Source organism: Scomber scombrus, chromosome 16 (assembly GCF_963691925.1).
Source record: "Scomber scombrus chromosome 16, fScoSco1.1, whole genome shotgun sequence".
NCBI lineage: Eukaryota > Metazoa > Chordata > Actinopteri > Scombriformes > Scombridae > Scomber > Scomber scombrus.
In genome coordinates this window covers 15,995,503-16,010,156 of record NC_084985.1, presented here as the reverse complement: position 1 = coordinate 16,010,156, position 14,654 = coordinate 15,995,503, and the positions used below count along the sequence as shown (strand labels likewise).

Sequence of the window (14,654 nt, the reverse complement as noted above, 5' to 3'; positions counted from 1 at the left end):
CAGAAGGCATGTCCAGGCTTTGACAACATGCTTTCTGTACTACATTCGGTAAGCGAACAAGGGTCAACTGTTTTTACAGAGTTGTACAGTTCAGAGCTGTACCCTTTATCCTACTAGAAAATAAACCCTATGTTATCTGTGCTCTTTTGCCTACTGTCTTGGATTGTGATATTGCTCAATATGCAAGGAGTAAAAAAAAAAAAAAAACCTAGCTCCCCAACTCTAAATACTCAGTACTGGCCGACAAGTTTTGTTTGTGGCTATACTATAGGCGCAGCTCAGGAAGTAGTGATGGAAAATGGCAACAGCGACGTGAGTGTGTGGTATGTTTGTGTGGGAGCTGGTGGTGTTTTCAGGGCTGCACTGGGTGATGATGTAAGCCACTGCACATGGCTCTGGACTCTGTCTTAAAATTACACTGAACATAAAGACACTGACAGTTACACAAAGACAGACACACAAACATTTAGTTTGACAGGGAGGGAGAGCAGCACCCAAACTGGACTGAGGAGTAACACAGTGCCGCCCCACCATGTGATGTGACCTCGGTACCAGTGTTCGACTTAAATAACAGCAGAGATAATGTCAGTGGACAGATAGCGAGACCTCAATGTGGAACACCCTGACAGCTACTGCATATCTATCCCATTCCAACAGAGGAATCACCATCAAAGAAGGAACTCCAGCCTCAGGGTCACGAGTTCACTGCCATGGTAACCAACTGACAACAGACAAGTGGAGTGCTGTGGAAACAGTTTGCTGTTCATACACATTTGAGAGTTTCTATGTTTTTAGTTTTTAACATTTGTGTGTGTATGCAGATGTTTGTTTAATTACTGTTGGGCTCTTCGTGCCATTAAAATAATGTTTTTTTCCAGTTAGCACAATGTGAAAAAGTCTAACTGTGAATTTATTAGTAGTTAACGTTTGTGTTGCAGTTGGGGGCCGGACAAAGATGTGATAGAGAAGGTGCAGATCAGTTGTGAAGTCTGTCCATGTCAGTAAATGATGGTTGTCATACTAGTGCCGGACTGATAAACTGATGGGACAATATATCAAGAGAGATTCCCTTGAATAGATATTGTACTTTTGGCACATATGTCAGCTGAAAAGTAACAAGATATTGGTGTGGCTGGTCTGGAATGTGTGCCATGTGGATGCGACATTCCCAGTTCAGATCTGATTGTGGACCATTATAGGATTTCCGCTCCTATCAAAAAAAAAAAAAAAAAGGCAAACACCACTCTATTCAGGTATAGGATAGGATCATAGATCATTCTTGCACAGTGATCTTAGACCTCTGTATTAGTAATGGTGACCTTCACATTACTGCACCATTACGTACTCCGTAAATCCTGTCAGCTCCTCGAGATCCGCTGACCACTGGTGTTGTGTGTGACCCCAGCTCATACCCCTCTCCTCAAGTGCTGGGCCAATCCCATTACCACGAGTTCAAATGTTAAACCACCACTTTCTTTTTGCTGTTTCTCAATCCTCGTGAGCTGCCCCCGACCCTTTGTTATCCATCACTGGAGATCCCCACTGCCATGGTAACAAAATCAGACCTGCCACAGAGTAATGATGATCGGCCTGAAATTCAGTCGTAACCCTGGTCAAGGAGGGGGGGTAACAGGGTATAGTGTTGGGTGGTAGAGGGTTCACATCCAATAAATGTCTGAGAAGTCACATGGTTGAGCCCTGAATGCTACTGGAGTGTCTTCTGATTTTAATTTTGAAGGTATTTTTGTAATGTCAGAAAAACATGTACGGAAGCACCAAGATGTTCTTTTGGCCTTCCTTTTACCATCTCTACTATCAACAATGATTCTCTCTAGCCTGCAGATCAAAGCTGTGTGAACATAGATCGTGCTCACAGCTTAAAAGGTGAAACATCAGCGTTACACAAGCACACTGGTGGCAGCTAGTGTGCTTGTGTGGCAGCCCATACAGCTACTAAAGGGTTTGTAGACTCTGTGCTAATTGGCTAGCTGGCGCTAACAATACCACAGCTAAATGTCAGAGCTCTCTCAGCACATTGCCTCGACCGTCTCCGAGCTCTGTATGGTACACTTCAGTGACAACCAGTCTATAAGCAGCAAAGAGCAGGAATCAGAGTGGAGTGGAGTGTGAGGTTGAACACATGGGTCAGCGCTTACGTTTAATTATAAGCTCACCAGGGTCTTTATGATGGTCACCATTTCCTCCAGCTTAGTAGACAACTGATGTTAATATTGTGTGTGTAAATCACACATGGTTTCATTTCCCACCCCCTTTTCCCCAGTAATCACGTACATTTTCTATAATTTATTTGAACAATTTCACACTGAATTGTTCTGATGTCATAAACCCCATCCCACTAGGTCAAAGCACCACTAATCACCAAGAAATTGTGTGCAATTACTATTAATCCTGTTCCTGACAGACAATACAGACACACACATACACACAGGCTTGTGCAACCATCATGAATTTATCTGTCCTCTGTGGTTACACTTTCATTTTGCTCCATTTACTGGTAAGATATGCGACCACACTGGGCATATTTCTTCAGTTTCTAACCATCTGGACCACATATTTGCACAGAATCATCTCAGTGAGGCACAAGAAACTACCAGTGAGTCAAGAAACATTGAAATACTGCTTAATTATTATTTAATAAGTCAAGGCCAATGATTTGGGGGGGAGAGGGTGCTCATGCAGCAGACTTGAAGGGTGAAATGTGGATGAACACTAAGAGCAACAACTGTATAACATAAGGCCAAATAATTGTAGTACATTCCTTGATATTATGCAGATGTCTCTATTATTGTTTACACAATCAAATTATACTAAGTTCAAAGTCAGGTCATTTGTGGCCCAAAGTTTTTTTCTCTTAAAACAAGTGAAGGGTTTGCAATGAATATCAGCTTTTCCTGCAACATTTTTCTTGATACTAGAGTCCTGCATTCCAAGATAATGCCTTGTTTCAAAAATATACCCACAAGTGAAAATGCAGTGGAGGCCATAAATGCCCCTGCAGACACCAAGGTCACATCCTCTGTATTTTCTTCAGGTTTTAGCAGTGTGGGATGTAGTCTACAGTGCACATTGTGAACGTAAGAGTTTCACCAAAATGTATATGAACACAGTGCCTGTGAGTGTGTGAGCATAGTGCTAGTTGGACATTGTTCTGAGGAATAAGAAATGCTGCTCGAGGGTTCAGTCTGCTTGACATGAATTAAGTTGTACAATGTGTCATCTGACAAAGATTTAAAACAAAAGTGTTTTTAAACAAAAAAAACATTTCAATACTACTGTTACACAAATTAAATTCTCTCATTGCATTTAACTTTTTTTTATGGACCGTGTGATTGAGGAAATTACAAAATATAAAAAACCCAGTGTAATCAAATAAATGAGAATATTTAAGAGGGGAGTGTGTGCTCAAGTGTTTTGTGGTCTAATTATTCCAAAATGATTGCATTTGGATACCTTAAAACTAGACTAGGCTGGACACAACCATTAAAATATTGGGAATGTCACAAATGCCTCATTTTCTGAAAAAGAGTCACTGGAATGAGTCTTTGTATTCGGTATGAATCACTGAACTCGCAGCAACTGGTGAAATGACTCCAGGAGCACTGCAACCTTAATCCAACCTAATCTATTTACTCTGTCACACATACTTATATGAAAGTGAACAGGGTACGGGACTTTCCTGTGCGAGTGAGAGCTGGGGACAAACGTCCAGAGAAAGGAAGAAGTCTTCTGTTTACCTGATGTTTTATGCAACTAAAAGAGTAGTTTCAATGAATCAAAAGCAGAGAACAAAGGACTCAATTATGATGTGATGTAACATTGGCTGAGCAGGAGTGCAGGCACTGTGTGTGTGAGTGTGTGTGTGTGTGTGTGTGTGTGTGTGTGTGTGTGTGTGTGTGTGTGTGTGTGTGTGTGTGTGTGTGTGTGTGTGTGTGTGTGTTGATGACAGATACTTTCATGACTGCTGTAACTGGGAGTGACATTCTCCAGCAAGGAAAATGTATCAGTCTAATTGGCACTCTGTTTGAAATGCGTCATCTGCAGACAGACGGTGGAACAGCATGGCAGTGTGTGTGTGTCTGTGTGTGTGTGTGTGTGTGTGTGAGTTTGGTCTGGCTTAACAGAGGGTGTGTGTCTGCGATGGAGAGTGTGCAGCGCTTTTTATGTGTGAAGAGGCCATGTATGTAATAAAGCAGATTATTTGTGCAGAAGTGTCAGGTAGCAGTTGCTTTTAAAGCAAACTACCAAGGTTGAACCTGCGTAAGCAGTGTGAACAACTCTTTCTCTCAGCTATGTAAATAATTGATCTTGTCACGTAATTTTGTTGAAAGTTGTGGCATTCAGAGGGAAACAAAAACATTAATCTCCCCCCCCCCCCCCCCCCCCCCCACCCCCTTTTCACTTCTCTCTTCCTGGGTCATGCACCAGCCTCTGAATTGCTCAGTCAGCTTCTTTCCTTATGAAAAAACACTTTTCATCTCGTATTTGTTTGTGGGTTGGGTTTCTGTTCCTCCTTTGAAAAGTTTGTAGCCCCAGAAGAAGGAGGAGGAACTAACGGGCTTGTTCTCTGCAGCCTACCTGCACACATTTTGCCCGCAGTCGCTATTTAAGGAGAGTGAAATGCTATTAATATCGTTCTACTGTTTCCACCTTTCTCCTCTCTTTCTCCTCTCCCTCCCTCCTCTTCCTCTGCTTTCGACATTCTCACTCCTCTTTTTCACCCTCTGATACCTCATCTTTTAACTGTCTGACTCCTACGGGTGGGAATTGACAAGATGTTATTGTTACCGATGCCATTATTGATTCTGTTAATTGGCTCCTTATTGATTCCTGATCAATTTTCTGTGTGGAAAAAACGTAGCTGACTGTTGCCTGAGCGCTAGCTGTAAAATAAATGAAATGAGAGAATATGTGTGCAGCATTCATTGTCATACAGGTTTTCTTAGTCAAAGCCTGCCTGTGTGGCGCTAATAACATCAGATATTTACCCTCATTAACAGATATACTGCTTGGTTGGAAAGCAGTGGTACTTGTACTTACGTAGAAAGATGTTTCAGAATATTGTTGGTGTTTCCACCCTTACCAGAAATGATCTTTTTACAGACATTACAACTAGTACTGTTGTCATCTTTCTTCATGAAATGAAGCCATAGTTTGGACTGCTCCTTCCTGTCCTCCATGACTCCTTCTTGTTGGAAGTTTTCAACTGCGTAGGAGCATGAGTTTGATGTCATTGTTTTGCAATGTGCAACCTTCATACAGGCATTAATAAAAGGAAATGATAAGCATGGAGGAATATGATTCCCAATGGATCGGACAATTTGGAACAGGTTCCCAGCTGGACCCACTTGATTCCTGTCCCTAATTCCTCCTTTTTGGACAGTTCCTTTTATTTTTTGTTTAGGGCTTAGCTGCTGCTAGCATTGTGTGTGAAGGTGTGAAGGGCTACATTTCCAAGGTGACATTTGACATTGGTTCACATACATGTCCGTCAGCTGCTTCTATATATAAATCTCATGTTCTAATTGAGCTTTTTCCATTTGTTTGAGCAGGTCTATATGTTTACCTGTGTATGCCCTTGTGGAAGGTGTGTTCAATAACTGGATGTTCCGCGTGTGTTCTCTTTTTGTTTGCGTGTTTGTGCACCTGCCCACGTGCACAGCTTGCAGGTCAATGCTTGAAAGCCGTCGTCAGAGCTTCATTGATTTGGGCTGGCGCCGCACACACACATACACATGCACTTACACCTCATATGCACCGGTATGCACACGTGTGTCCAAGCTTCACACTGAGTGACATGACCCCAGGGCTCTTTTGTTTTTTTCCTCCTAGTTTGACTTTTTCCCAGCATCCCCAGCCTGATTCAGCCCATGTTTGCAGTCCAATCATCTATATTCGCATCTCTGAACCTCGGTTTGTGTTGTTCATGCCTTTTTCTTGGCTGTCTTCCTTCTTGGTCTTCTTCATCACCCTGTCCTGATCCCCCCTCCCCTCCCTCCGCCTGCTCTGTTGTGTGTAACTGATAGCTGCTTTATCATCCAGTGGCGATTGAATCAAAGGTGCATTCTCCCACAGTCCAGATCTGCTTCTATCTGCCAGGCACGCTGACTGGCAGAGTGGACCTCATAAACACACACACACACACATACAAACACACACACACACACACACACACACACACACACACACACACACACACACACACACACACACACACACACACACACACACACACAAACACACACACACACACACACACACACACACACACACACACACACACACACACACACAGCAATACACAATATCATATATGTTTATTAGCACTGGTTTATTACCACCTATTTATCACACTAAAATATTTTCACAGTCCAGACAAAGTAATGTGAGATATTCCTTTTCACTTACGTTTGCTTACAGGAAAACAGCAGTAAAAGCACCCTGCTTATCTTCCATTAAAAGCAATATGGTTGCGCTTTTGCTGCTGTACACTTATTTGCTGTCTGCTCCAGCAGCAGCCAACTCTCTGGAGCTTTACAGTTCAAATTGTGTGTGCTTTATACACAGAGAGCAGTTGTTTCTGGGGACAGATACCTGGGATGTGAATAAATAAGAATTGTTTAGATGAACATGCAAAGAGTTGTGGGTGCTCCTTCTTTTTCTTTTTTCTTTTTTTCTTTCTTTATATGTCTTACTGTGCTTGCATTTTTCTTGATTCTCCACAGTGTCCACGAGACAAATTACACTGGGCCGGCTTTTGGAGAGAAGTCAGATATTCTGAGTATATAGCAGTGCATGCATAATTCTTTGTAAAAGTTCTGGAGCAATTACTATTGCAGACAGCCTTACAGTAAACCTCCTGAGTGGCTGACTTTCATAAATTATTTCTTTCATTATATCAAGAGAGTCTCTCTGATTGGCCACAGTACATGTGGTGCATCTACACATTGATATGCCCATTCATAATGCTTATGATGAGTCAGGCAATCCTTTATCCTCCACTCACCTGATTGGCCACATGCCCAAGCTCGTTGTAGTGGATGAGACAATATCCTTTGTTGTCATTTTTACCTCTAAACAAATACTCATTTTCTTATTGTTTTTGTCTTGGGCTATATTCGTTCGGTTATATATTTTCTCTCATCTGTAAATCCTAATTGATAAATCCTTTGTGATGTCTTTATTTTAATACATTTTATTTAATACACTTGGTTGGATAGTTGGCAGTGATCAGGCTGGGGCTGAAATAGATCGATATAGAATTAGATATAGATATAGATATTAGGGGTGTAAATCATTAGTTTCTTCACGATACAATATATCGATTCAATGAACAATGATTCGATGTTTGCCGATATCACAAAGTCTATAACAGAAAACTGAAAGAACATTAAGTCACTAGTTTTATACATTAAAGCAGGATTTTTGCTTCTCTACAGTGTCTGAGGAGGAAAAATCGAAAGGACAAAAGACGAGCAGCAGCACATTTCAGGTCTTTCTGTGTATCTGAGTTTACAGTAACGTGATGTCCGAAGCATCTGATGATAGACTGTCTCTATAACCCAGCTATGGACACAGTGGAGCTCGTCGCTCATTTAGAGTTGTGGTTTTTAGTATTTGTGCGAAGTGTTTGGAGGTGTGCGCGCTTGGGTGGATTCAGAGGATACTGAATGCTTTCAAAATAAAAGCACGTCTTAAATGAACGATGTCTGATCAATGTTTTCATTTTGCATCGATGCTATTGGCTCATTTCTCCTTAAATCGATGTAGCGATGTAGATCGATGTATCCTTACGACCCTAATAGATAGAAACTGAAGACTAGCGGTGACAGCAGCAACATTTGTGGGTTGCCATTCATAAATAATAAATGAACCAATTATAAAAAGTGACCCCCTACCTTAAAAGTCAGACAGATGTCTACTTAAATAGAAATTATTACTACTTCAATCCTGTGCATGGAAGATTTTTATAAAAACCAAGTAGTCTACACCTGACACTGATGGGATTTGTGAGGTCTGTCTGTGGCTCGTGGTCTGAATGAAATGAGGTTTATGGGGTTTGTTACATGACACCCAGCAGAAATCTACTTTGTGATTACGCAAACTGGCTGCATAAACAGATCTGGAGAGCTGTGTTGGCAGTAACTCATTGCAGTGTTTTGCAGTTAGTGTGCAGCATGTAAGGGATAGTATTATATTCAGGTAAATGCAGAGTTGCTTTCATAACTTGTTTCTACGGGAATGTTGTGTCTGCATTTTGTAAAAGCCAAGCTGTCGATCCAGCTATCTGTGCTGTAACTTGTTTCCTGACATAAAGCACAAGTCAATGAAAGAAACCACCTGAGATGCTGCCCCAACTAATCTCCCCTTTATGGAAATACACACAGCTCTTTGAGTTAATTGAGGGGAAAAAGACAGACGGTTTAGTCAGCACATTACTCAGTTGATGAACGACCAAAATGCATTGTTAACAGAGAGTCATCTGAAGTAACTCCGCCATGGCTGAAGCACAAACTCTGGCCAGTGCACGCATCACTGGGCTGAGAAATATACAGTAGTAATTTGGGGGTGTCTGTTTATTCACGCCTGGTGTCCGTTGTCTTCCTAACTGTCTAAGATGTGCTTTATCTTGCTTACTATTTGGAGCGTCTCACCATTTGAAAATGTGGCCAGGCAGGCAGATGAAAACAAAAACAGCTGGAGAAGCTGCTCATTCAGTGACTCCTCGCACATGTCATGTTTTCAGAGAGAGATGGAGAAAATAAACAGTACCTTCAGACTTGTATTAATATTTAATGAGATATTTGCATTAAGAGAAATTCCCTTTGAATATACATTGGCCACCTAATATCCTGTGGTCATGATCTTCAATTCAATGTGTAAAGCTAACCGGAGATGTATGATGTAGGGACTAAGGCCAGACTAACATATGAGTTATTATGAACTGAATATATAAAGCTTTATTCCTATGTAAATCTCTGTGTGGCTTCAATGATGTGTAGCCTTTATACATTTTGGATAGACTACACGCCATGCACTTCTGTACAGCAGCTGTCCTCCGCTGCTTTGTTCTCTGATTTACACACATATTTTAAAGCAGATTTTTAATGTGAGCACATAAAATTCATTTAATTTCACACACATTAGCCCAGTGAGAGACTTGTTGATCGCATTACTAACCGAAGAGAAAGGGCACCATTGTGTGAGGCCATGAGAATTGGTTTAGCGACCAACAAGTGTTTTGGGCTCTGACATCTAGACCAGCTGGACCAGCAGCTGCCACCTGGCTAATCCTGCCTCGCTGCTCTGGATTCACATGGCACACAGGGCTGGTAGGCAGTGGTGGTGTGTGTTTGTGTGCAACATTTTCTGCCTGTTCCCCTGATGGCACACATGGTTAAAGTGCTGTATCCATGATTTAAGTCACAGAAAAGGTATTGTGGATACAACTATAAGGTCACACTGTGATACCAAAATATAGGAATGCAAAATAAACACAGGAGAACTGTATCTACTTTATTTACCATCAGAAATGATGGTAAAAACTAAAAGTTGTATGTATTACACAATGCACATTATTTTATATTTTAAAGCTTTATTGTCTGGTGTTTTTCTGAGTTTTTATTAGCTCTTTTAGTTGCCTTGTTATGTTTATTCTTGCATGGTGCTGGTATGGTTCTTTGTAATTGTTTTATTGAAAAATAAATCAAATATCTGATTAAATAAACTTACTGTATTCAACATGTGATACAGTATATATATCAAGAGTCAAATATGAATTTGTCCCAAATTAATTCATTTATTGTACTGCATTCTTCTTAATCATTGTCTGGCCTGTTCTCATACAGTGCTTGACAGATAAAGAAAATACAAAAATGGTCTTACTTAGAGTTTGTAACATGATTTACTACACACATCTCCCTCCTCTCTCTGGTAAATAGTTCCTTTTAATCTCCCTGCCGACAGTTCCACTGAAATATCCAACAATGACTTTTTCCGATGGTTAAGTGGAACAGACAGCCTCAGTCGCCACATAAATGCCACAGTTTTCTTTTCAGGAGGAAACATAAAAGATAAATGTTTTTACTTTGAAGTGAGGGTTAATACATCATCTTAACTGAGGAACATCATTTTGAGCAGCAAGAAATATTTACAGTTTGATGGGTAGTTAAGACTCTGTTGCCAAAAAGATTTGACCAGGGAACTCTCTGTCTTTCATTTTCACTAAAGAGGAAATCACATCATACTGTATATTTAACAGCCGTGTGTGACAGTTACAGTATGTGATAATAGTGTTAGTCGTTTAAAGAGATGTTGTACAGACCTTCAAGTCTGCAGAAAAGATAATGTACATTCATGTTGCTCTCCTCTTGAACTAGAGTTAATGATGGAGATTATCTAGTGGAGACATCTCACTCCACAGTATCGCAGAACAGATTAAATGTTTATACGAACATGAGACACAATTCGCCGGAATTTATGTTGTGTTTTATTCTTAAGTAGTTCTCAAACTGAAGTGGCCATTATTTCTACAGGACAGTCATTTCTGTCCCTGCAGAATTTCAGCAACCTATTCTTCCTTTTAAAGAAGAGGGATTCATTTCAACTGTTAATTTTCAACATTACTTAAATGTTGCTTCAACCAGCTGAATGTCATTGCTCGGTTTTATTTATTAAACAATTGACATACAGAGTATACCAAAAAAAGATTTCTAGCACTTTAAGGATAAAGCTGACAGTATTCTATGTGGTTGTTAGTCAAGAAATGACATGACAAAGACCAAAAAAGTATGAATAAAGTCAAATAAAAATAGTAAAAATAACACTTTGACTAACAGCAGTAAATTTCCCTCAGTAGGTCAAATCAGTAGATCTTTTTTATCTAATCAGTATTCATCATTTTTAAATAGAAGCAAATTGATCAAAATACATTGAACAGCACGATAGCTGACATACAATCCAATACAGTTAATACTTTAAAAATAAATAAATAATGTATATCAGTACTGTTCTTATATAAGTTTATTAAGATATACAGTTTGCGTACCAAAAACAGGTAAACTTTGTTCCGTTGCTTTGATTCTTGTGCCTCTGACTCGGCATGCTGTGCTTTTATTGTGTTATGGATCCTGTGTGTGTATTTGCAATTGTGTTTTTCCCTCTTGGTTAATCACGCAGAGAGTGAACAAAAAAAAATATTTAATGAGTTTTATTTAGTCCAATTGTTTTTCTCTGATGGGATTAATATAACCCAGGAGTCTTCGTACTTCTTATATGTGTGTTTTGATTTTTGTTTACTGACCTGTGTGTGATGTGTGTGTTTCAGTTTTCTGCTGGTGTTCAGCTGCTTGGTGTTGTCCGTGTTCTCCACCATCCCCGACCACCATAAGTTTGCCAATCAAGGCCTCTTCATCCTGGTAAGACCCCACCATCACACACACACACACACACACACACACACACACACACACACACACACACACACACACACACACACACACACACACACACACACACACACACACACACACACACACACACACACACACAGAAAGTACACACTGACTACTTCAGCATCCATTTTTCGTTTGATACTCTGTCCTTTTACACACACCATCTCACTTACTGCAAAGTATCTGTATGTGCTTGCGTACGTGTTATTTAAATTTGCTGCTGGAGGCACAGACAGCCATGTAAGCAGGTGGGAGGATTCAGGTGTTGTTGACTGCGCAGGAAATCACAGACACACTCCACTAATCCTAATAGCTATCCCATAATCTCCCCTCTTCCTCTGTTCTCCAGCTGCTTTAGTGAAGGGTAATGGACACTTGTTTTCTCCTCCTTAACCTGACTCGTCCTCTCTCAACCCCCTCTCCCCCTCCCCTACTCTCACTCTCTATTCCCACCTTGTTCATCTTTACGTGTTATTTAATGGTTGGACTCTTGACTTTCACATTCTCTCTGTTCACTCTTTCGATCAATCACACAGCCATTAGCAGGCAATCAGCCATTAGTGGATTTTACTTACATGAACATTAGCTGTAAGGACAGATTGCTTCAGTGCACCTTAAAACTGCCTGTACAGTCCAGAAACAAGCACATAAGAAAGAAAAATAAAGAGAAGTCGTACAGAGTGACATATAGAGCACAACTTTAATTTCTTTAATTGAATTTGTTTATGTCAATTAAGGTACATTCTCAGTTATAATGCAGTTATTGCACAGGTGTAACTTAACGGATGTCAGATGGTTTGTTACAAAGAACCATCTGAGTCGTCCTTGGAAACTGTTTGGAAAAGTCAGAGAAACTTTAAATAAAAAAACTTGGCAGGCGATTTGATGAACCATCTGTCTATTACCTTCTTACCTTATGAGGCAGCTGGATTTGTGAGATCACAAATTCAAAACAAGATCACACATGTGTCCAGCTGCCTTGCAAGTTAAGGTGTAACTATTATAGGAAAGGATCATGTAAATTATATGTAAATACTATTCACATTAGTTGATCAGTGATTCAAACAGTCTGAGAAAGCGTGATCATAAATATTGGAAAATTGACTTCCCAACTTTGAAGTCCATCACACATGACATACTGCAAGCTTTTTACTTTTTATGTTGCCATATTCACTTGCCGTTCAGCATTTGACTCTCAGATAGCACATAGTGCACATCACCTATCCCATTCAGCACTGACAGGATGCCCACACATGCCAAACTGATGGAAGATGACAACAGTTTAACTGGATTTTCAAGATTAAGTCTTGAACCTGCTATAGCCTGAGTTTTAAAAAGATTAAAATATAGTGTACATAAACCCAAATATGATGCTTTAAATAAAATGGATAACTTGTAAATCTTGCATAGTGGACACATGCAACAGCTAAGTTTAAATGATCTTTTCCTGCTTCTGACCTCTTTGTGTGGAAATGTTGTCTGCAGGAGTTTGTGATGATTGTGGTGTTCGGGTTGGAGTACTTCATCAGGATCTGGGCAGCCGGCTGTTGTTGCAGATACCGTGGATGGCAGGGACGACTAAGATTTGCCAGGAAGCCCTTCTGTGTCATAGGTTAATGTGTTTGTTTGTTAACAGAATATAAACACACGTAAACTTGCGTTGTGTGTCTTGATTATCATTTCATAACTAACTAGTCCCCACTCCTTCCTCTGTGTCTCTGATCTTCTCTGTAGATTTTATAGTGTTTGTGGCATCGTTGGCAGTGATCGCTGCAGGAACGCAGGGCAACATCTTTGCCACCTCAGCCCTGCGCAGCATGCGCTTCCTGCAAATCTTACGCATGGTTCGTATGGACCGACGAGGAGGCACCTGGAAACTACTGGGCTCAGTGGTTTATGCTCACAGCAAGGTGGGAATGCTAAATATAGTACTGATCTCAAAACTGCTCAACCTCAAAGGTGCACTTTTTCCTGATTTAAGTATATTTGAGTATGATTTACATTTTTAACTTGTATAGACATAGACAATTGAAAGTATACATACAGGATTATGGATTATTATAAGAGCAGGAAGCAGAAGTCTGAGTGTTGGAGAGTGTTATTAAAGGACTGGTAATAATGGTCATGATGTTTACAAATTGGGATAATAACTTAATAAATCTTGATCTTGAGGAATAAGCAGTGAGTCGGCTGATGACCAGCTGTTACTTGATTACATTCACCATTCTAAAACATCAAACTCCCCTTTAGCTGCTCAATTTTGGCAATTAGTTGTTAGCTTTTTTGCTGACTTAAACACCCAACACCCACCGGTCAGCTACGGAACACAGTTACACACGAGGTGATGATGATTAATTGATGCATCAGCTGTCTTAGCAAAGTGTAAGCCAAATGTGATGATGATGGGGATTTTAGCCAATAATGATGATAGTGATATGGTAATGACAGCAGAGATTATGATGCTGCTGCTGACACTTGACTGTGTACCCCCCCCCCCCCCCCCCCCCCCCCTCCTCCCTCTCTCAGGAGTTGATTACAGCCTGGTACATAGGTTTCCTGGTCCTGATCTTTGCCTCCTTCCTGGTCTACCTGGCAGAGAAAGACAACAACACAGATTTCAACACCTATGCGGACTCCCTCTGGTGGGGGACTGTGAGTACTGCATGGTGCACACACACTAGAAATGTAGAAATGTTTCATGCACATTTTTTTCACAAAAGTAGCTCATAATTTTATTTACAGATAAAATGTTTTTGGCCATCATTAGTGTCTCAAATTTGCAGCACAGATGCCTCTAAAATAGCAAGAGGTGATCCCCTTTAAATCAAATATTTACATGACAACTAATCTAGCACTGGAACAAGGAAGAAGGTGTAAACTAGTTCACATAAAAATGTAAGCAAATGTGAGACTTGCTAATCCATTAACTATTTTTCACAAATAGTAGGATCTTCATCACTGTCCATGAAACCAAATGATTACAACAAATTTTGATAGTTGTCGTCACACTTCTCTTGAGAAAAGTGCACAGATAAGTCAATGTCAACTTTTCAGATTTCATAGAAAAAAAGTGAAATTGTGCAGCAAACTGCACAAATGTCTTACATCAGCTGTTGAACAGGTTTTTAAAAGTACCTTGGAACTGTATGTTCAAACAACAATAAGGTAGATCACAAGTACATT

The 14,654-nt window shown here is 40.2% G+C and overlaps 1 protein-coding gene across 1 annotated transcript in view; it reads left to right on the top strand.

Annotated features, from left to right (window-relative positions):
* Positions 1–14,654, top strand: part of LOC133995841 (potassium voltage-gated channel subfamily KQT member 4) — a 43,399-nt gene that overhangs the window by 16,779 nt on the left and 11,966 nt on the right. The window contains exons 2-5 of the mRNA XM_062435327.1: positions 11,345–11,435; positions 12,957–13,083; positions 13,206–13,381; positions 13,998–14,123. Coding sequence (XP_062291311.1) covers positions 11,345–11,435; positions 12,957–13,083; positions 13,206–13,381; positions 13,998–14,123 — 520 coding nt within the window. The remainder of the gene's footprint in view (positions 1–11,344; positions 11,436–12,956; positions 13,084–13,205; positions 13,382–13,997; positions 14,124–14,654) is intronic.